At 41.2% G+C, this 23,563-nt stretch overlaps 1 protein-coding gene across 13 annotated transcripts; it reads right to left on the reverse strand.

Annotated features, from left to right (window-relative positions):
- Positions 1-286: 286 nt before the first annotated feature.
- LOC105495420 (ZFP30 zinc finger protein) lies at positions 287-23,084 on the reverse strand. 13 transcript variants are annotated; one of them, XM_071087676.1, is made up of 6 exons: positions 22,945-23,069; positions 21,542-21,708; positions 14,270-14,356; positions 11,058-11,184; positions 9,717-9,815; positions 287-2,088 (listed from the first exon to the last, which is right to left on the reverse strand). In XM_071087676.1, the coding sequence occupies exons 3-6, from the start codon at positions 14,276-14,278 to the stop codon at positions 764-766; spliced, it is 1,560 nt and encodes a 519-aa protein (XP_070943777.1). In that variant the 5' UTR covers positions 14,279-14,356; positions 21,542-21,708; positions 22,945-23,069; the 3' UTR covers positions 287-763. The 13 variants fall into 13 exon arrangements, with proteins under 13 accessions (XP_070943777.1, XP_070943779.1, XP_070943778.1 ...); XM_071087678.1 differs by having other exon boundaries at positions 21,542-21,615; positions 22,945-23,026; XM_071087677.1 differs by having other exon boundaries at positions 21,542-21,615; positions 22,816-22,956.
- Positions 23,085-23,563: the final 479 nt, after the last annotated feature.

Consider the following 23,563-nt stretch of genomic DNA (forward strand, 5'->3'; position numbering starts at 1 on the left):
ACGGAGTCTCGCTCTGTCACCCAGGCTGGAGTGCAGTGGCCGGATCTCAGCTCACTGCAGCCTCCGCCTCCCGGGTTCACGCCATTCTCCTGCCTCAGCCTCCCGAGTAGCTGGGACTACAGGCGCCCGCCACCTCGCCCGGCTAGTTTTTTGTATTTTTTAGTAGAGACGGGGTTTCACCGTGTTAGCCAGGATGGTCTCGATCTCCTGACCTTGTGATCCACCCGCCTCGGCCTCCCAAAGTGCTGGGATTACAGGCTTGAGCCACCGCGCCCGGCCAACACAATAGTTTTTCTAATACAATTTTCTATTATTCTTTCTGCATTCATTAGCCTGGAATTTTCTAATAAAGAAGAACTTTACCTCATTAACTTCTGGTTGCCTTGAAATACAGTTTACACAGGAAATGCAGACTAAATGACTTTCCTTTCATTTGCACATTTTCAGAATGAGGTGGTTCCCTGGCAACCTCCTTGTGTATACTACACAGATGGAAGAATATGGAGATAATAATAGGTAAGATCAAAAGCTTTTCCACATTCAGTACTTTAATAAAGTTTCTTTCTAGGATGAATTTCCTATAACATGGTTTCAAAGGTGATGAAAGGCTTCCATATGTTCATTAACGTATTCTTTCCTTTAAATAAAACTTCCTTAGTTGTGAGCATGAAGCAAAAGGGATTCCCACGTTCAAAAACCTTTCCTCTAGAATGTACTTCCTATGCGCAACATAAAATTCACAACGGAAGAGTTCTAATAACTACTAAGTTACATTATGAATTCGCTGATGGTAAGTAAGATGTGAATGTTGTCTAAATGCCTTTTTACATTCCTTACATTTGTAAGGTTTCTCACCAGAATGAATTCTCTGATGTTGAATTAGTGATGAATGAAGTCTAAAGGCCTTTCCACATTCCTTACAGTCATAGGGCTTTTCACCAGTATGAATACTTTGATGTTGAGTAAGTTGTGAAAGCAGTCTAAAAGTCTTCTCACATTCCTTACACTTATAGGGTTTCTCACCAAAATGAATACTCTGATGTTGAGTAAGCTGTGAGAACAGTCTAAATGCCTTCCCACATTCCTTACATTCATAAGGTTTCTCTCCAATGTGAATACCTTGATGTGAAATAAGTTCTGAGTAACGACGAAAGAACTTCTGACATTCCTTACATTCATAGGGCTTCTCACCAGTATGTATTCTCTGATGGAGAGTTAGATGATAGCCACGACTAAAAGTCTTCCCACATTCCTTACAATCGTAAGGCTTCTCACCAGTGTGAATTCTCTGATGGAGAGTAAGTTGTTGCCGCACTCTAAAGGCCTTTCCACACTCCTTACATTCATAGGGTTTTTCTCCAGTATGAAGTTTGTGATGTATTCGGAGGCCTGTACTACACAGAAAGGCCTGACCACATTCCTTACACTCATAGCACTTCTCAGCAATGTTAAGTCTCTGATGTCGAGTAAGGTGTGCATACTGCCTAAAGGCCTTCCCACATTCCTTACATTCATAGGGCTTCTCACCCGTGTGAATCCTTTGATGGAGATTAAGTTGTCCTCTAACTCTAAAGCCTTTCCCACATTCTTTACATTCATACGGTTTCTCACCAATATGAATTCTCTGATGTACTCGAAGGTCTGAGCCACATGTGAAGATCTTTCCACATTTTTTACATTCATAGAGTTTGTCAGAAGTATGAATTCTCTGATGTCGACTGAGGTGGGCACACTGTCTAAAGGCTTTTCCACATTCTTTACATTCATAGGGTTTCTCACCAGTATGAATTCTTTGATGGAAAGTAAGTTGTTGTCGTACTCTAAAAGCCTTCCCACATTCCCCACATTCATAGGGTTTCTCTCTGTTATGACTCTTCTGATACAGAGGAAGAGATGTGAGTTTTCTGTAGGTAGGCGTTTTTCCAGAAGTGGTTTTTGTCACTTGCCTGAAACACACTTCATGAGGACTTTCTTGTCCTTCAAGTCCACAGCTTTTAATTCTTTCCATTACCTTCCACTGAGATAAGTTCATTTCATAAATATCCTTTTCTTGAAATAACTTTTTAGTGTCATATCTGGATTCCAAATCTGAAAGAAAACAAGACCAAAACATATTTTCCTGTTCTACACAAAATAAAAAACTTTATGATAGAAATCAATGACACCCACAAAAAAGAAAAGAAAGCCCAATTGAAGTAAATGGGCTCAAAATCTCTAAAACAGGTAACTTTAAAAAAGCTAAAAGGAAATATGAAAATGATGAGTTAAGACCAGATTATTTGGGTGCAGATCAAAGTTTGAGACTCTGCAATTAAATTTTTTAAATTTCTCTTTTCAATTAGAATAAAGAGCAAATACTTTATCAGGAGTAACATGGACTCTGTTAACCACAAGGTATCAACTCAAGCCACTGACCCCTTTGTTGTCCATGTCCCTATCACACTTGCCTCCTTTCTGCTCCTAGAATGTGTCGCAATCTTTCTTTTTTATTTTTGACAGAGTCTCTGTTGCTCCGGTTGGAGTGCAGCAGCATGATGTCGGCTCACTGTAACCGCTGACTCCCGGGTTCAAGCAGTTCTCCTGCCTTAGCCTCCCTAATAGCCGGAATTACAGGAGTGCGCCACCACGCTTAGCTAACTTTTGTATTTTCAGTAGAGACGGGGTTTCACCATGCTGGCCAGGCTGGTCTCGAACTCCTGACCTCAAGTGACCCGCCTGCCTCGGTCTCCCAAAGTGTTGGGATAACAGGCATGAGCCACCGCATCCGGCCCAATCTTTCCACTTCTTGGAGCTTTTCACTGGCTATTAAATCTCCCAGGAATCCTGACTTGGGTTTGCATGGCTGGGTTTCTTTCATACATCAGATTTCATTTTAAAAATCAGAAAAACGATCCCTGCTAACTTCATGTAATATATATCCTTTGTTTTCTATACCAGTCACTTCTTCTTTTCTTCTTTCTTTTTTTTTTTGAGACGGAGTCTCGCTCTGTCACCCAGGCTGGAGTGCAGTGGTGCGATCTCAGCTCACTGCAATCTCCGCCTCCCGGGTTCACGCCATTCTCCTGCCTCAGTCTCCCGAGTAGCTGGGACTACAGATGCCTGCCACCATGCCCGGCTAATTTTTTGTATTTTAGTATAGATGGGGTTTCACTGTGTTAGCCAGGATGGTCTCGATCTCCTGACCTCGTGATCCACTCGCCTCGGCCTCCCAAAGTGCTGGGATTACAGGCACGAGCCACCGTGCCCGGCCTCTTTTTTCTTTTTCTTTTTTTTTTTTTTTTAAGACAGAGTTTCGCTGTTGTTTCCCAGGCTGGAGTGCAATGGCGCAATCTCGGCTCACTGCAACCTCCGCCTCCCAGGTTCAAGTGATTCTCCTGCCTCAGCCTCCCAAGTAGGTAGGATTACAGGCGCCTGCCACCACTGTATTTTAGTAGAGATGGGGTTTCACCATCTTGGCCAGGCTGGTCTTGAACTCCTGACATCGTGATCCGCCTGCCTCAGCCTCCCAAAGTGCCGGGATTATAAGCGTCAGCCACCGCGCCCAGCTTACTTCTTTCCTTTTTTTTTTTTTTTTTGAGAGAGTCTCACTGTGTCGCCCAAGCTGAAGTGCAGTGGGGCATGATCTCGGTTCAGTGCAATCTCTGCCCCAGGGTTCAAGCAATTCTTGTGTCTCAGCCTCCCAAGTAACTGGGATTACGAGCACCCGCCACCACGCCTGGCTAATTTTTGTATTTTTAGTGGAGACTGAGTTTCACAATTTGGCCAGGCTGATCTCAAACTCCTGTCCTCAAGTGATCTGCCAGCCTCAGCTTCCCAAAGTGCTGGGATTACAGGTGTGAGCCACCATGCCTGGCTACTTATTTCTTAACACTTTTCTCAATTGTGTTGTTATTCATTAATTTCCCCACTTATTATTATCTTTATTTTCTTACCTTAAACTTCCCCAAGGGCAGAAACAATTTTTCACTCACCAGTGAATAACAAATCCACAGTACATGTTAACTATGAATTAAATTCTCATAATTAGTCAGCAATTATGGCATATGATATCCTGCCTCCAATCTTAAACCTTACTACACTGATTAAACATTCTTTTTATCGCTTCCTACAGAGATGGGAAACAAGCACATCTAAGCTATCTCAGTAAGTATATAAATGGAAAATAGTGATTTCTTTACACTTGATCATCTTCCAATTTGCCTCTTCATGTACACTTGCAGGTATCTCCACTGCAGTTCAACTCCTACTTTGCATAGTCATAGGTGAGCTTTGCCCCCATTCACGACCAAGGTAATGAGAGGCTCTAAATATTTATCTTCACTTGAGTTTACATAATGTGCACATCTATGTTACAGGTTCCCCATATCTTACCAGAAGTCCCCATAATGCCACCTGGGTACTTCCTAGAGAATATTTCAGTGATTTTCCAGGTGTAACAACAGGTTTATGCTACGATAAAAGGCTAGTAAAATTCTGAGCAAAGAGATGTTTTTTGCAAATGTGCACGTTCTCAAAATCTTTGCAACAGGGATTCAATACTCTTTAAAAAGGAAAAGGTATTTTAAATATCGTTGCTTTAGGGTTAGGATTAGAGTTAAGGTTAAAGCAACATTATTTGCAATCTACCCAAAGTGGAAAGAATCCAAGTATTCATCAATGGAAGAACAGCTAATAAATGATGGCATATTAATACATCACAATACCATACAGCAACGAGAATTAACAATCTACAACTACATGCAAGATTAGCAAGGGCTAATCTCACAAACATAATGGTGAGTAAACAAAACTAGACATAGAACAATATATACTGTACAATTCCATTTTTGTAAAGTTTAAAAATGATAATTAATAATCTATAGTGGTATCAGGACAGTGGTTAGCCTTGGTGGGGAGGAATGACTGAAAGAAGTCAGGAAGGGCTTCTGGCATCCCAGTAAAGTTCTGTTTCTGAATCTGTGTACTAATTAGATGGGTGTGGTCACTGTGCCAATTCACTAATTATCTGTATATTTTTGTGTGTATTTATATTTCAATAAGTTTACTTTAAAAAAGTATATACTAGGGCCGGGCACGGTGGGTCAGGCCTGTAATCCCAGCACTTTGGGAGGCCAAGACGGGCGGATCACGAGGTCAGGAGATCGAGACCATCCTGGCTAACACGGTGAAACCCCGTCTCTACTAAAAATACAAAAAACTAGCCGGGCGAGGTGGCGGCGCCTGTAGTCCCAGCTACTCCAGAGGCTGAGGCAGGAGAATGGCGTAAACCCAGGAGGCGGAGCTTGCAGTGAGCTGAGATCCGGCCACTGCACTCCAGCCCGGGCTACAGAGCAAGACTCCGTCTCAAAAAAAAAAAAAAAAAAAAAAGTATACACTAAAAAGATACTAAAGGGCAACAATAATTTAAATACTGTGGGTAAAATGTGACCAGGGACAGGTAAATGAATGGAACAGAAAATACTGTTATATAATCTGTGTTTCTCTCACTCTGTCTCTCTCTTTCTCTGTCTCCCCACCCAAAAAAAGCAATACAAAACTACGGCAATTGTCTAGAATTTTGGGGATAAAGTCCATTTATGGCCTCAATGAGACAAATAAGATATAAGTGATATTAATAAAAGCATCATAATTAAATAATGGTAGTAAATAAGTAGTTATGAAGGTAATACAAAGGTTAAAGAAATAAGATGCTCATTTCAAAGGATTTACCTGCAAATTAAAAATAAAACCAGTAATCTATAAAAGGAAAGCCAGTCAAAAATCAAATTAAAGGCTAAAACATTCATAAGAAAGTGAGAAAGTGTTACTGTTCACAGCATTAAAGTCCACACAAACTGGGCACCATGGCTCGTGCCTGTAACCCCCAACTACTTGGGGAGGCTGCAGGTGGGGGATCACTTGGGGTGGAAGGATTATTTGAGGCCAGGAGGTCAAGACCAGCCTGGCCAATGTAATGAGACCCCAATCTCGAAAAATTTAAAACAAGAAATTTAAGCCCATACAAATTGGCATAAGAAACAATAAACAATGGAAACAGTAATGGAATACAGGAAGCGAGGAGACAATGCACAAAGTAAATATAAGCATAAACAAATTAGGACAAAATGTCTGTATTCACTAATAACCAAATTAGAACAGGTTGTAAAATTTGTTCTGTAAAATTTGAAGGTTTTCATTAAAAAAAAAAAAATTGCCAATGTTGATAAAGTGAACTTGAAATTGTCATATATGGCTCCCTACTTAAGTGACAAGCCAGATCAATATCTTGGCTACTTAAGTGACAAGCCAGATCAAGATCTTGGCATTTTGAACATTCTCAATTAGGAGGGTATTCTATAATATACACAGCTGAGCTGTATGTCACCAAAGAGTCAGCCATGTTCGTTCCCAAATGTGCCTATTCCAGTTCTTACTGCTGCAAGCAACTAAAATTATTAATGTTTAAAGACAATTATTTCTATGAAAACTAAGTTGGATGTTTTGGAAGTATTGGCTATACATGCACATTGCATTTTTGTCAACGTAGGCATGGGTGAGAAACATAATAAAAGACAGAAAACATAAAAATTCAAGGATTCTGCCCTCAGATTGCTTCACAAGTATCTTTACATTCCTGCTCTACTTCAAAGAAGTTGAAACTGGAAAGAATAGCCTATGTTTCATATATACTTTGATCAAGACAGAATGGGCTAGACCTACACTGAAACAAAATGCTGGGCCAAACATCAAAATATTGGACTATGAGAGACAATTTTAATGTTCTACCTCCTAAAACATGTATGTAAAATATTTTAATGCTAATATTAATTATTATTTATTAATCATATAATATATAATTTATATCAATTAATATATTAATTAATGTTAATTAATAAAATTAATAAGCCAAATACTAGTTTGGATTCCACTGAATCAAAGAGTTTATTCTAGTAAACACTGCTAATGTGAAAAAATATTAGTCCATCTTAGATCAAATGAAAGAAGTATTTCCATTTGCGGGGCATCAGCTTTAAATAAAAAGAAAAGAGGGGCAGGGCATGGTGGCTCACTGTAATACCAGCACTTTGGCAGGCCAAAGCAAAAAGACTGCATGAACCCAGGAGTTTGAGACTAGTCTGGGCAACATGGTTTTCCATCTCAAAAAAAATTAAATAAAGTAAAATAAAATAATAATATAGGGAGCAAATTATCTTGTCATATAATTATCCCCGGAAGTATGCTGTTTCCTGAGGTACAATGTCTCCCCCATCCCTTTTTTTCTGGCTGATACAAGATTATACAGGACACAGAATATTTATGACAAAGACAGTTCTAATTATATTAACATCAGAGATCTGAAAATGTTAAAACCCTATCACCATGAAATTGTACTTCTGAATTAACACTGATCTAATACTGCATAATCCTGATCTAATACTGCATAATCCATACTGAATTCCAATGAAATACTGAATAAGCCTCAGGTTCAGATGATAATCTTACTGCCATTTCACCAAGGAACCAGAAACAACTGAAAAATATGTATTCTCCTCTTCACCACATTCTCCAATCAATCTATGTCTGAAATCTTACCATATATGTGGTTTTCCTTCATCAATCGGTTCCACTCCTTCCCATCTACTGAAGGTCACTGCCTACAAAACTACCCTCTCTCTCTACTTCATCAATATTCCTCTCTTCGAAATCATTCTCATAGCCTATAAACATGTTAAATATTTCACATAATAATTTCACATCATAAAATATATTCCCTGTACTCTGTGTGTCTGCTTCTCTTTATGACAAAATTCATCCAAAGAATAGTTTAACTTTATTTTCACCATTGCCTCACCACCATTTTCTTTTTGTCTCTCAATAAATAACTCTAAAGCAAACAAACGAAAAACCTTTATAAGAGAGCATTTCTAACATATCAAAAAGTAGACAGAACAGCATAATAATCTCCATGTATCCAGCACCAACCATTAACCCCATGCCCAATCTTGGCCTATGAACCCCCCAATCTACTTCCTTCCTATTATTTGAAGCAAATATTGGATATTACATTGTTTCATGTGTACAAAATATGCATCTCAAAAAGCACTTTTATACAAAACCACAATACCATTATCCAAACCTTAAAAACGAGTTATTAAATATCATCAAACATCAGTGCCCACACTTCCATCTGGCTGATAAAATTTTTTTTTTTTTTTTTTTTGATACGGAGTTTCGCTCTGTTGCCCAGGCTGGAGTGCAGTGGCACGATCTCAGCTCACTGCACGCTCTGCCTCCCGGGTTTACGCCATTCTCCTGCCTCAGCCTCCCAAGTAGCTGGGACTACAGGTGCCCGCCACCTCGCCCGGCTAGTTTTTCGTATTTTTTTAGTAGAGACGGGGTTTCACCATGTTAGCCAGGATAGTCTCGATCTCCTGACCTCGTGATCCACCCGTCTCGGCCTCCCAAAGTGCTGGGATTACAGGCTTGAGCCACCACGCCCAGCCCTGGCTGATAAAATTTTAAACAACCTAAAAAGAATAACTCATCCAAAGTTCACAGAATACAATTGTTACATGTCTTTTACATCTCTTTTAATGTATAGATTTTCCTATCATTTTTTGATTTCCCTTGTAATTTATTTGTTGAAGAACCTGTTTTTGGTCCTGTAGTTTCCCATATTCTGAATTTTGCTCACTACATTCCCAAGGTGTAGAACATAGTCCTCTATCTTCTTCCCATAAGTTGGGAATTGGCTTTAGATGCTTGACAAGACTTAGGACCTTTGTTGGCAAAGTTACCTCATAGGTGATATTGTGCTCTTTCATCAGGAGAAACGACGTCTGATTGTCTCTATTTCTTTGATGCTATCAGCACTGATGTTCAATATCTAAATCCAGTAGTTCTTATGGGCTCCAAAATGGTAATATTCTAATTCTATCATTTCCTCTTCATTTATTCACTGAATACTTTCATTAAGAGAAACATACCTCCACCTACTACCTATTCGTGCAATTGTTGTAAGAAAGGCAGGATAAATACTTCTTTTCCTTTAAATTTATGCTTTTTAAATGTTAGTTGCCTAGTAACTTCCAATGATGAATAATTTGCTGTTAGCATCATTAAGAATTTATAAAATTAAGTGTATTTTATGCATTGCAATACATTGTAGTCATTATAGTAATGACATTCAAATAGTCCCATCTTTGGACAACTGAAGCCTCTTCAAATTGGCTCTTCTTCCCTGACCACCCCATCTAAAATTACTCCATTCACTCATTATGATTCTCCATATCCTTACCTTACTCACTTTTCTTCATAATACCTAATTACTTCAGGATATTTTAGTAATCCATTTACTGATTTACTTGTTTACTGCCTGACTCCCCACTACAATTTAAACTCCATGAACAAAGGGCAATGAAAAAATGTATACATAAAAGTCAAAACACAAAAGATGAGCTAGAAAGGGATTAGATCCAAAATACAGGTAAAATGGAATCACGGGGGAAGAAAGCTTTCCCCTATAAGAAAAGGGAGGGAAACAAGACAGAAAAGAAACAAGTGATAAGTGGAAGTATGGATGAAATTTCTTTGGTGGCTCATGCTGAGAATATCTAAATATTCTTCCCAAGATTCAGGTCTCTTCTTCACAATTGACATCTAAGGGGTGTGTCTCCTCCTCAACCAGCAGGTCTGGCCATGCCATAATGGCTGACCTCTGCCTGATCAGCACTTACCTAGAGTCCATCTTCTTTTCTCATCCCTCATAACCATCCAGGGCTCTTTCCCTTGTTCCAATAGGGTGATCACATCTGGCTTAGAAATGGAACATCCTGCTTAAAAATAAATAATAGAATATAATAAAGAATTTATTTAAGACTTCAAAACAAAGATGACTATCAAGATTGAAAAACATTCATAGCACAGTTACTTTAGGATCACAAGGAAAAACAAGAACAGAGAAGTAGGGACCTGGTCTTATATACTTAATTTAAACTTACACAGGCTCTGTCTCGAGAGAAAAGAATAGTTGAAATCAATGGTTTCAAATCCTGCCTCTCTTTCCCATGTCAGTAGAGCAACTAATTCAATCTCTCTGCACCTCAGTTTTCTCAGATGTGAAAAGCAGATAACAGTAATGTGTATACATAGCATTGCTGTGAGATTTGATTTAATGTAAGTGTTTAGATGAGTACCTGGTACATGTTAACCATTATATATGTTCATGAGGTACTACATTTGCTATTTTTTGATATTAATTTGTTAATAGAAAAATAAGTTTCTTGCCAGGATATGCATACAATATTAAATTCAAATTCATGTATTTTAAACTTAATCAGAAAGTAGTTAAAGTATGTCTGTTGTAGGAAACTGAATACTGTCCACTTGAGTTTTAACAAACTCTCAATTCAACCCAGCATCACATACACTATAAAAGCTGTTTTAATAGCTATGTAGAGCCAGACACCTCTGTCTTCCTATTTTCACTGTAAATGAGTTACAAATAACATGGACTATCCATAGCAGTATAAAAACCAATTTCTTTAACAATGGTTTTGCCATGAGTGTCTAAGAATTTATATCCAGCTGTCATTAAAGACCAGTAATAACAGAAAAGTCAAAGAAAAATGTAAAGGTCAATGAATAGGAAAAGATGAAGGTGCTTAATAGTGGTAGCTATTGTCAAACCACAAAGCAGACAGCTAGTTTTTAGAAAGACAGTCCAGACGCGGCGGCTCACGCCTGTAATCCCAGCACTTTGGGAGGCCCAGGCGGGCAGATCACGAGGTCAAGAGATCAAGACCATCCTAGCCAACATGGTGAAACCCTGTCTCTACTTAAAATACAAAAATTAGCTTGGCGTGGTGGCACGCGCCTGTAGTCCCAGCTACTTGGGAGGCTGAGGCAGGAGAATTGCTGGAACCCAGGAGATAGAGGTTGCAGTGAGCCAAGATTGCGCCACTGCACTCCAGCCTGGTAACCAAGCGAGACTCTGTCTTAGAAAAAAAAAAAAAGACAGCCCAGAAATTCAGTCCTGTGAATTTCTAAATTATTTGACACAGATATGCTATGCTTACCCAGTGACACCAAGTTGCTATAGTTCTCTAATATCACATCTCTGTACAAATTCCTCTGATATGAGTTCAGGCATTCCCACTCTTCCTGAGAAAAGTCTACAGCCACATCTCTGAACATCACCAAATCCTGAAATGATAAACGCACGTATTATTTGTAAGATAAATGAAAACATTTTGAAGATGGAAGAAGGTATCTGGATGTAGTGGCTCAACGCCTGTAATTCCAGCTTTGGGAGCCTGAAGCAGGAGGATTGCTTGAGGCCAGGAGTTCAAGACCAGCCTAGACAACATACCAAGACTTTGTCTCTTAAAAAAAAGGCTGGGCGCGGTGGCTCACACCTGTAATCCCAGCACTCTGGGAGGCCGAAGCGGGCGGATCATGAAGTCAGTAGATCGAGACCACCCTGGCTAACACGGTGAAACCCCGTCTCTACTAAAAATACAAAAAATTAGCCAGGCATGGTGATGGGCACCTGTAGTCCCAGCTACTCGGGAGGCTGAGGCAGGAGAATGGAGTGAACCTGGGAGATGGAGCTTGCAGTGAGCCGAGATCATGCCACTGTACTTCAGCCTGGGTGACAGAGCAACAGAGCAAGACTCCGTCTCCACAAAAAAAAAAAAAAAAAAAAAAGTGGAAGAAAGGTTTGATGGGTTTTGATGATATATGTTCACTTCATACATCAAATGAACAGACTGGTGCTGGAAGCCTGTGATGTGGGAAGGTGGCAATAAAGATGTGAGTGTGACTGAAGCAGAATATATGTTCTTGAAGATTTCTATAAACAAAAGACCAGGGTTTGGCAACATTTTCTGTAAAGGGCCAATATTTTAGGCTCTGTATACCACATATGGTCTCTGTTCCACATTCTTTTTTTTTTTTTGTAACAATTATTTCAAAATTTAATTAGCTTGCAAGCTGTTCCGAAACAAGCTGCAGCTTGTGGGCCAAATCTGCAGTGTATCTAGTTTGCCCACCACTGCTATGGCCAAAACTTCCTATGTACTATGGAATAGAAGATAATTTTATTTATTTCCAGACATATTCAGGTAATTATCAGAATTTCTCAATTAACTGAAATAGGTTCATAGGAACAGTACTTGCAAAGGACCTAAAACATTCTCAATAAGTGGGATTTACTCTATCTTCTTTTCCTTTAAAGATTAAAACAATAATAATTATTGATGGGATTCTCCCCAAAAAATGAACTGTAAAATCTCTATTTTTAAAAAGTATATTTTGCATAAAACTTAAAAATTTCTTCCAGATATAACTTTATTATAATGTATCATTAGCATTTTTATCATAACAGATGCTTTATTTAATATTTATAGTTTACTACATGATACAGTAGTTCCCCCTTACTCGTGGTTTTGCCTTCCTCAATTTCAGTTACCCACAGTCAACCACGGTCCAAAAATATTAGATGGAAAAATTCCAGAAATAAACAATTTTTAAGTTTTCAACTCCATGCCATTCTCAGTAACATGATGAAATCTCACACTAACCACTCTGCCCACCTTGGATGTGATATGCTTTGTCCAGCATATCAACATTGTATATACTACCTGATTATCAGATCAAAACAACATCATATATATAGGGTTCCATACTATCTGAGGTTTTCAGCATCCACTGGGGGTCTTGGAATGTATCCTCCTTGGGTAAGGATGGACTGCTGTACGCCATCTGATGGATATGTTACACTTAATAGAGATTATATTTATATATAGCTATACTTTTAAATATATTAAATTATATTTAGAATTTACATTACAAAAAATCTCTAAAGTTACTGCAATGTCCAACACTCTAGTTTAGCAATATGTGGATATTGAGCACTTGAATGGGACTAGTCCAAATCCACATGTGCTGTAAATGTCAAACATATACCAGATACCAGATAGTGAAGACTTTAGAAGGAAAATAAAAAGGTAAAACATATTGATGATTTGTATGTATTTTTTATTTTATCTTGGTTTTGAGGCAGGGTCTCACTCTGTCACCTAGGTTGGAATGGCGTGGCACAATCACAGCCCATTTATTGATTACAGCTCACTGCAGCCTCGAACTCCTGGGTTCGAGCAATTCTCCTACCTCAGCTTCCCAAATTGCTAAGACCATAGGCATATGCTACCACGTCTGGCTAATTTTTTTTTGGTGGTGGTGGTTGTTTTTTAGAGATAGGATCTCATTAAGTTGCTCAGGCTTATCTCAAACTCCTGGGCTCAAGCAGTCCTCCTGCCTCAGCCTTCCAATTCCAAAGTGCTGAGATTACAGACATGAACCACCACTGTCAGGGCCTGACCATGACTTTTATATTGAATACACTTTGAAATAATATTTTGGCCATATTGGGTTAAATAAAAGACATTAAAATCAATTGCATGTGTTTCTTTTTCCTTTTTTTTAATGTGACTACTGAAGTATTTAAAATGTTTACTAAAATACGTGGCCTTGCATACCATTCTATACTTTCAAAATTTGACTACTAATTTTAAATTCCATATGTAGCTTGAATTACAATTATTTTAGACAGTGCTATTTTAATCCTGAGAATTTCAGATACAATGCCCATTTCTAGGAACTTCATTTCTGCCCCATCTCTGCTCTAGACAGATAAGGAGCACACAGGAGATGCTGAATGATTTGGTCAATGCACACATGGATACTGATACAATTTGGCTGTGTCCCCACCCAAATCTCATCTTGAATTGTAGCTCCCATAATTCCCATGTGTTGTGGGAGAGACCCAGTGTGAGATAATTGAATCACGGAGGCCACTGCCCCTATACTGTTTTCGTGGCAGTAAGTCTCACAGGATCTAATGATTTTATAAGGGGTTTCCCTTTTCTCTTGGCATTCATTCACTCTTTGCCTGTCACCATGTAAGACACGCCTTTCGCCTTCCGCCATGACTGTGAGGCCTCCCCAGCTATGTGGAACTGAGTCCATTAAACCTCTTTTTCTTTATAAATTACCCAGTCTCAGGAATGTCTTTATCAGCAGTGTGAAAACGGACTACTAAAGATATGCATGGAGAAGATGGGGGCACTTAGGAATCTGGCTGGCTCCACCCCTTGCTGGAATGGGGAAGACTGGGGAGCAGCTGTTGAATGGGGCTCTGTTAGAAAGTTGCCGAGTAACAAATGAGAATGTTCACATAACCTGAAAAAAATGACAGAATTCCAAGTAGAGAGAAATTCCAACTTACACGAGCCATGATTTTAGAATTGAAAGAACCGGGTCAATGTTCCTCAAGGTTCATTTACTTCAGAAGCAGGGTCCACAGATGCCAGAGCTGGAGAAAGAACGCGTAAAATCATGAGAACAGAATTGCCTCAGAGTTTCCAAATTTAAAAAACCGATACTATTACTCCATTCCTATATGCAACTCCCACCCCCAACATACAGACAAGTTTTGATAAGAGGTAGTTCAGACAAAGATGTCCTCCCCAAAACCACAGCGAAATCAGCTCAGCTGCACAAGGAATTGCAGAGCAGAGACTCTGCAGCATCAAAGCTATGTCTAGACACTTCAGCAGGAGGGCTGCCAGTTGGTCCTCAGCTCCGACCCCAGGGCAGGCTGGTTTGGACCACAGAATGGGTTGCGCAGACCTGTCCTGAACAGATCCTCCTCCCTCAATCCCCACCTTCCCAGCTGAAAAGGGGTTACACCATCTAAACCAAAACTCTCCTTCTTGGCCTTAGGAATCTGGCTGGCCTCCCCAAACACGAAGACAGAACATAGCATAGACAAGAACTGCCCAAACTTTGCTCAAATTGGAATCACCTGGATACCTTTAAACTATACTGTTGCCTGGCTCCCACCTTTAAACACACTGATTTAATTAGTGTGACGTGGGATTTAGGATTTTTTTTAATTACCTCTTCCTCCCATGGGTGTTTCTAATGGGCAGCAAAGTTTGGTAGTCAAACTTGAGTATGCATCAGAATCACCCAGAAGGCTTGTTAAAACACAACTTGCTAGGTCTCACTGCTAGAGTTTGGCATTCAGTAGGTTTGGGATTGGACTTGAGAATTTGCATTTCTAAAAAGTTTCCAGGTGATGCTGCTGCTGCGGGTCCAGATGCCACACTTTGAGAACCACAGGTATAAAACACCTGTAGAAAGGCTATATAGCAGCCTTGATTATGGCAAAACCACAGGTGCACATTGGGATCCCTTCCCCAAGGCTTAACTCAGAGCTCTCTGCTCCTTATTTTCCTATTCAGGATCAATATTGCCTGCATGATCTCAATTACCAAGCAATCTTTCTTGGTACTCAGACTTAAAGAAGTAAATTTATGAAACCTGAGCATGGATAATGTTCTAGAAGGTAGAAACAGGCTGGGTGCAGTGGCTCATGCATGTAGTCCCAGCACTTTGGGAGGCCCAGATGGGAGGATTGTTTGATGCCAGGAATTGAAAACCAGCCTGGACAACATAGTAAGAGTCTGTCTCTGACAAAAAAAAAAATTTTTTTTTAATTAGCTGGGTGTGTTGGCACCTGCCTGTATCCCTAGCTACTTGGGAGGCTGAGGCAAGAGAACTGCTTGAGCCCAGGAGTTCAGGGCTGCAGTGAGCTATGATCTTTCCACCGCACTCCAGTCTGGGTGACAGAGTAAGACCTTGAACAAAATAGGAAAAGGAAAAAGAAAGAACCTATCAGCTTATCAGTTAAAATATACTAGTAACTAGAGAGCATATTGAAGGAACTGTATTGGCAGATTTGAAAAAGTTATGACACCTCATAATTACTAAGCTGTTGGGGAAATGGATACTCAATGATATGATGTAGAAAGAATGAAATAATTTGTGGATAGAAAGTGTTTAAAATGGGACCAAAAAAGCTGGAAAGAACCTAAATATCCTTCAGCAATGTTAAATAAATTACCACGCATTCACACAATGGAAAATTAAACAGCCGAGTGCAGTGGCTCATGCCTGTAATCCCAGCACTCTGGGAGGTCAAGGCAGGTAACCGCTTAGTAAGTCCAGGAGTTCAAGACCAGCCTGGCCAACATGGCAAAACTCCATCTCTACAAAAAATTAGCCAGGCATGGTGGTGCAAACCTGTGGTCCCAGCTCCCTGGGAGGCTAAGGTGAGAGGATTGCCTGAGCCCAGGAGGTTGAGGCGGCAATGAACCCTGTTCATGCCACTGAACTCCAGCCTGGGCAGCAGAGCGATACCCTGTTTTGTTTTGTTTTGTTTTTTAAAAAAAAAAGAAAGAAAAGAAAAATAAACACCCATTAAAAATGAAGATAAAATTCATATTTGATGTCATGGGAAGACAGCCACTACATATTGTTGGGGGAAGAAGACAGGTTAGAAAATATGATTGTAATGTAACTGTCTTTTGGCAGGTAAACTACGTATACATGCACATATGCCTATATGTATATGCATGTGTATATATGCATATATGTATATGCATGTGTATATATGTATATGCATGTGTATAAAAAGATCTGTGAATTGTAATAAAATTTTATTGTTACCTCTACTTGAGTCCTAGGTGATAATTATTTATTCTTCCCTGGAGTCTTTACAATTTTTTTAAGGCAGGATTTTGCTCTGTCACCCAGGCTAAAGTGCAATCTCGGATCTCAGCTCACTGCAGCCTCCACTTCCAGGGCTCAAGCGATCCTCCTACCTCAGCCTCTGGAGTAGCTGGGACTAAAGGCACATGCCACCACCCTGGCTAATTTTTGTATTTTTTGCCAGTGTATGTTGCCTAGCCTGTTCTCAAACTCCTGGACTCAAGTGATCCACCTGCCTCCACCTCTCAAAGTGCTAGGATTACAGGCTTGAGCCACTGCACCTGGCCTGAATTTTTTAATTAAAAATTTGTATTGTTTATACCTGAACAATAATTCAAAACAGCTATGCAAGGAATATCACAAAAAGCTCCAACAGTTCCATCCCTGCTACTATGCCCCTATCTTCCAAATCTAGAGGCAACAATTTTTACCTCTATTAACTGTTCCTTTTGGTATTTAAACTCCATACATTTAAAAACCATGCTAATATTTTTACTTCTGAATTTTTAGTTGTAATCATTATATATTCCCTTACTACTATGGCAGGCACAGTTTTAGCTATCTTTTACCTACTCATCTCCCACCCACATATGCACAGTTACAGTCCCTTTGTCCTTTCAATATGATTTTTTTTTTTTTTTTGAGACAGAGTTTCACTCTGTCACCCAGGCTGTAGAATCTCAGCTCACTGCAACCTCTGCCTCCTGGATTCAAGTGATTCTCCGCCTGTCCCACCCTCCCAAGTAGCTGGGATTACAGGTGCACACCACCACGCTCAGCTAATTTTTGTGTTTTTTGTAGACATGGGGTTTCACCATGTTGGCCAGGCTGGTGTCGAACTCCTGGGCTCAGGTGATCCACCAGCCTCGGCCTCCCAAAGTGTTGGGATTATAGGTGTGAGCCACTGCACCCAGCCTCAATATGATTTTATTCTATTTCAGAGTAAATCCGTTTTTAAATTCAGTTTATATTATTGCGACTAAACATTGTTACCAACTGAACTATGTAGTATACTCAGGTTATTCTGCCTTCTTTGCATAAGACTTTTTTTTCTGAGATTAAAATGATCTTGTTTTTTGTAAGTTTAGTTTTCAAAGAAATTGTCATTAATTCATTTCCCCGAATCATGTAATTGAGGGATGAAGCTCCTGGTATAAAATAGCACAGCTGGCCGGGCACGGTGGCTCGTGCCTGTAATCCCAGCACTTTGGGAGGCCAAGGCGGGTGGATCATGAGGTCAGGAGATCAAGATCATCCTGGCTAAAATAGTGAAACCCCGTCTCCACTAAAAATACAAAAAATTAGCCGAGCATGGTAGCACATGCCTGTAGTCCCAGCTACTGGGGAGGCTGAGGCAGGAGAATCGCTTGAACCCAGAAGGGGGAGGTTGCAGTGAGCCAAGATCGCACCACTGCACTCCATCCAGCCTGGGTGACAGAGCAAGACTCCATCTCAACATAAAAAATAAAAAATAAAATAGCACAGTTGTCTATTTTATATTCTGAGAATGAAAATCAATCCTTCAGAAATACAGTCAAATACTTCAAATACCTGTATCCCACCTGGCAAAAGTCAATTCCTAAATGTGCCTATCGCTGAAATTCGCATGACTCTGAGGTGAAAAGTTGATCAAGTTATAGGAGCCAGAAACCCTCCTGAAGGAATTGCTTGGGCAGTTTTGAATAGTCCTGCCCAATAAGTGATTTCTTAAATAATTTACAAAACATCCATAAAATGGAATACTAAGGTAATCACTAAATGCCAAATTTTAGAAAACAGTTAAGGAAAGGAAAATATTCAAGATACACTGAAAGAAAAAAAAACAGGCCGGGCGCGGTGGCTCAAGCCTGTAATCCCAGCACTTTGGGAGGCCGAGACGGGCGGATCACTAGGTCAGGAGATCGAGACCATCCTGGCTAACACGGTGAAACCCCGTCTCTACTAAAAATACAAAAAACTAGCCGGGCGAGGTGGCGGGCGCCTGTAGTCCCAGCTACTCAGGAGGCTGAGACAGGAGAATGGCCCGAACCCGGGAGGCGGAGCTTGCAGTGAGCTGAGATCCGGCCACTGCACTCCAGCCTGGGCGACAGAGCGAGACTCCGTCTCAAAAAAAAAAAAAAAAGGAAAAAAAAAGAAAAAAAAACAGATTACAACACGATATATGATTAGATTTTTTAGACCATTAAAGGGAAACAGACTTGAACAGATGAAAAAAACTCCTAAAATTTCAATTCTGAGACTTTAAAATTAATTTTAAAATCAGATTTAAATCTCAACTTAACTGAAATTTCCATAATCTAAAGAACTAAATATTTGGAAGGTTTGTCAAACCAGAAGTGGATCATTGGGATGTCACTTTTCTCCATACATCCATGGAGTTATAATCCACAACAGCAGTGAATTCCTCTTTTAAACTTAGTTTAAACTTAGTTTAAAAGAGGTCTTAGTTTCTTTCAAATTTTCTATGAGTCTTGGCCTATTCTTCAGAGATAAAACCACCAGCTGGGTATGGTGGCTCACATCTGTAATCCAGCACTTTGTGAAGCTGAGGCGGGTGAATTGTCTGAGGTCAGGAGTTTGAGACCAGCTTGGTCAACATAGTGAAACCCTGTCTCTACTAAAAATACAAAAATTAGCTGGACGTGGTGGTAGGTGCCCGTAATCCCAGCTATTTGGAAGGCTGAGGCAGGAGAATAGCTTGAACCCGGGAGGCGGAGGTTGCAGTGGGCCAAGATCGCGCCATTGCACTCCAGCCTGGGCAATAAGAGCGGAACTCCACCTCAAAAAAAAAAAAAAAAAAAAAAAGAAATAAAGAAATAAAACCACACACAAAACCACACAGGCTTGTAGAAATATTTTGGGAAAATATGCTCTAAAACATTAACGATGATTATTTCTGGACATTGGGACCATTGATCATTTTAATTTTCTTTATAGGTTCCATAGTTACTAATACTTCACAAGCTTGTATTAATTCTATCATCAGAAATATTTTAAAAAGCTATTCCAAAAAATTTTAAATGACTGGGAAGATAGGCTACCTTAAAGTCATTAAGAAAATTGGGAGCCAGGTGCAGTGGCTCATGCCTGCAATCCCAGCACTTTGGGAAGCTGAGGTGGGTGGATCACTTGAGGTCAGGAGTTCAAGACCAGCCTGACCAACATGGTGAAACCTCGTCTCTACTAAATACAAAAAATTAGCCGGTCATGGTGGTGGGCACCTGTAATCCCAGCTACTTGGGAGTCTGAGGCAGGAGAATCGCTTGAACCCCAGCGAGGTCGCAGTGAACTGAGATTTCAGCATTGCACTCCAACCTGGGCAACAAAAGCGAAAACTCTGTCTCAGAAAAAAAAAAAAGAAAAGAAAAGAAAAGAAAACTGTGATTAAACAGGCCCTGCACAAATGGTGACAACAAGGAAATCAGTGTGACTGAAAAAATAATTTCTACCAGTTCCTGAGTATTGTATCTCATCAAGACCCTGAAATAGTTCTGTGAAGGATTACAATCCTGGTTCATGTCATTTCCAAAGTGATTAAGAGCCAGTAAGAATGGCAGACAAGAACAAATGCTCATTTCACAGCAGCTACTTAATAACTTGCATTTACCCCTCCTCAGCTCCAATAAATAACTATCATTAAATACCTAGCGATTTAATATTTAAATATTACATTGTTGCAAAATAACTTAAAAATCTTTATTGTTGTGTTCAACATTCATATGTAACAACAATTTCTTGGCGATTCTTATTTACATCAATACTTCTCAATATTACATTATACTTTTTTCTTATGACTAAATATAAACACAATTCTTATTATTGCATAACATTCCATCACATGGAGTGTGATTTAACTATTTCCATATTGCTAGATATTAATTTTATAAAAGAATATCCCAAAAGTCACTCCCAGTTATGTCATTTCTAGACAGCGATTATCAATGTCGTTGAAGCTTATATAACTCCGATAATACCATGCAATGACAGGCTTCCTCACTCCCCTGCAAAAATTAACCATTTACAAATACATACAACAATTCTGGATATAATCTTAAAATATCTTTGTTGCCCTGAAAGCTCATAAACAGAGTCCAAAGACTTATGTTACCAATCCCTGTTCTGGTCCACTGGAGGGTCTGGCTCATTTTCCTGCTTGCAAGCATCCATCATAATTACCTTCACATTTGCATTGCTCTTGGGAATAAACAAAGCTGACAGGGAATGACTGAGCATCATCATTTTAATACCAGTGGCTACGATGAATTAAGGACTCACTATGTGCCAGGCACTCTCCTAAGAGCTTCACAAATATTAATTCATGTCATCTTCAAAACAACACCGTGAGTATACACTATTACAATTATGAGGAAACTGAAGCACAGATTGCTTAAACTCGTTTAGCTTTAAGTGGCAGTCAGGATTCAAATCCACTTAATCTAGGCTCGAAATACTTAATCACTACACTACACTACACCTCTGTCAGTCGATCCAAAGATATACCCAAAATAAACTCATGCTGCCAAACCTCAAATCACATCTGGCTGGTACCAAAAACTTCTACTCATGAATTTCCTGGAAAAAAAGACATCATCTTTCTACCCCGGAATCATTAAAACATATCTAAACCCTAGAAAACTCCTTAACAAAAACAAAGTATGAACATTAATCTCAAGCAAGGGTATTTCCATATCATCAAAATCCTTAGAAAAACAGCGCTCACAGAGTAACTGAACATACAGTTAACTAACCACGTAACTAACTATAGAACAGCATGAAGTAGGCACTAAAAAAGGGAAATCTATTAATTAGGTCCCCTGTCGTTAACGAGGTAGGGAAATCCTAAGGCCCAAATCAATGAATAAATAGATCATTCTCAAGCAGGATTTTAAACGGAAGGAAGTCGAATGCATTTCACAGAAACAAAGCAGCAGCACGAACTCACACGGAACCGGCTTTTAGAAGAGCAGCAGCGATTCGTTTCTCCTTCTCAGGCGCCTCCTCTGGAAACCGGCAGGGCTGGGGAAGCAGGCACGGTTCAGGACACCCCAGGCTTTTCTTGATTGGAACCCCCGCCCCCTCCACGCTTCCCTGGCCCCAGCGAACCGCCACCTGCATGCACAAATGGAAACGACAGGGCAGAGGATCCGCAATCACCCGCGTCTGGGTTCGAAGTTCCGGGTACGCTGTAGTTCCATACCCAGTTGCCCACGCCCCGGGACCACCCACTGTGTCTTTTCGGAACTGTCCAGGTGTCCTCCCAGACCCCAGACACCCGCCCCAAATCTAGGTCCCAGCGTTTTGCAGGGGACCTTCATCTTGGGGCGTTCACCTGTGACTTCCCTCTTGGACCTTTTCGCTACGGCCGAGCCTAAGCGACTGAAGAGCGGAAGGAGATGCGCGGAGCCTGGGTCTCCAATTGCACCATAGGCCGCACCCACGAACCGGGCCCGGCACAATTACTGCCGTCCGGGCCTCCAGGCCTCAGGGCTGCAGAAGCTCAGTCCCGGGAAAAAACGCACAGCGGCCTGAGGCTTCATAGGAACCTTTTCTCCACCTCCAGTCCTGCCTGCAAAATAACCCACCCCGCGCTCTTTTCCCTCAGAAAAGTAGCGGCCACAGCGGCGCCCGGCTCCCAGCTCCGGCCTCACCGGACTCCGAGGATCGTCCAGCCGTGGAGTCAGCGGCGCCAGAATACGGGAGAGCGCCTGTCTCGGTCGTGAATGCGCAAGCGCGCGGGGGGCGGAGGCAAGTCCCGCGGCTGCTCCGGAGTGGGAGGGGCGCGTGGGGCAGGGTCTCGGCTGGGATAGTGCGGCGGGGGAGGTGCACCCAGAGGGACGGTAGTGTCCCTTGCCTCAGGCCTCTACCTCTAATGGGGGCCCCGTGACTGACCAGTGCCATTAAAGATAATCCGGGCCTGCTCCCCTGTGGACACTGCGGTCCAAAACTTAAAAAACCAATATTTCGGCTTTTTATTTTTCATTTGGTTCTCAGCTCGGCGCCAGGCGGAAGCTGCGAGCCCCGCCCCGCCCCCAGCGACGCCTCACTGGATCCTTTGGAAATCGGCTTCTGCCCGGAGTGCGCAAGCGCGCGGGGCGAACCTGGGGGCTCTTCAGGGAGCAAGGGAGACGCGTGGGGCCGCACGTGCAGAGGGGTCGGGAGATTTGGAGGTGGGTGGAGGTTGGCTACAGGATCCCGATGGGGATGGAGTGTCCAAACCTAGGCCTGTAGCCGTGACCCTGGCGGTGAGCTGGATGGAGGAAACCCCAGTGTGGCGAGCCTGGACCAAGGCGCGGCGCATGCTCCCTATGGTGTTTGCTGAGTGACGGCCGCCGCGCCCCCGCGCACCTGGACCGAGTGCCTGGCCGCAGGCGGAGTAGTGTTTCCGGGCACGGGGGATGATGAGTGCGCGTGTGCCGTTCTCCTGCAGGGGATTGTGATGGTGCCGCAGAGAGAGCTGCGCGGTGGTGCCCGACTCTGACGCCGGCTGTAGGGGTCTCTGGGATCTGTGCGGTTTGTGTCTGCGTTTGTAACGTACCTGAGATGGGATCTGTGACTGTGGCTCTGCCTCGTCCCGTGTTATTTCCAGAATGCTTTTGCTAGGGCAGCGCTTCTGGTTCTGGTTTTCCATGGAGACGGTTTGTGGGTCTCTACGAAACTGAGTGTTGGGATTTTGATTATCTGCATCTGGCCCTTGTGTACCCTCAGGACTGTGGTGTTAGGCAAGTAAAACAATTGCAGGAAAAAAAAATTGGAAAGGAATAAGGTTGCTGTTACTTCCAAATGATGCACTTGTAGGACTATGTCAGAAAATTGAAATGAATAGGACACCATGAAACGGGAGGGAGAGGCATTTTATTTTCTTCCATACCTGGACTTGGAATATTCTAACAAATGAGATTTGTTTTTTCTCCTTTGTTCCTAGATGAACTCTTGGATAAATTCAATGTCTCCAAGCATTCTGGTC

The sequence above is a fragment of the Macaca nemestrina genome, chromosome 20 (assembly GCF_043159975.1).
Source record: "Macaca nemestrina isolate mMacNem1 chromosome 20, mMacNem.hap1, whole genome shotgun sequence".
Classification (NCBI taxonomy): Eukaryota; Metazoa; Chordata; class Mammalia; order Primates; family Cercopithecidae; genus Macaca; species Macaca nemestrina.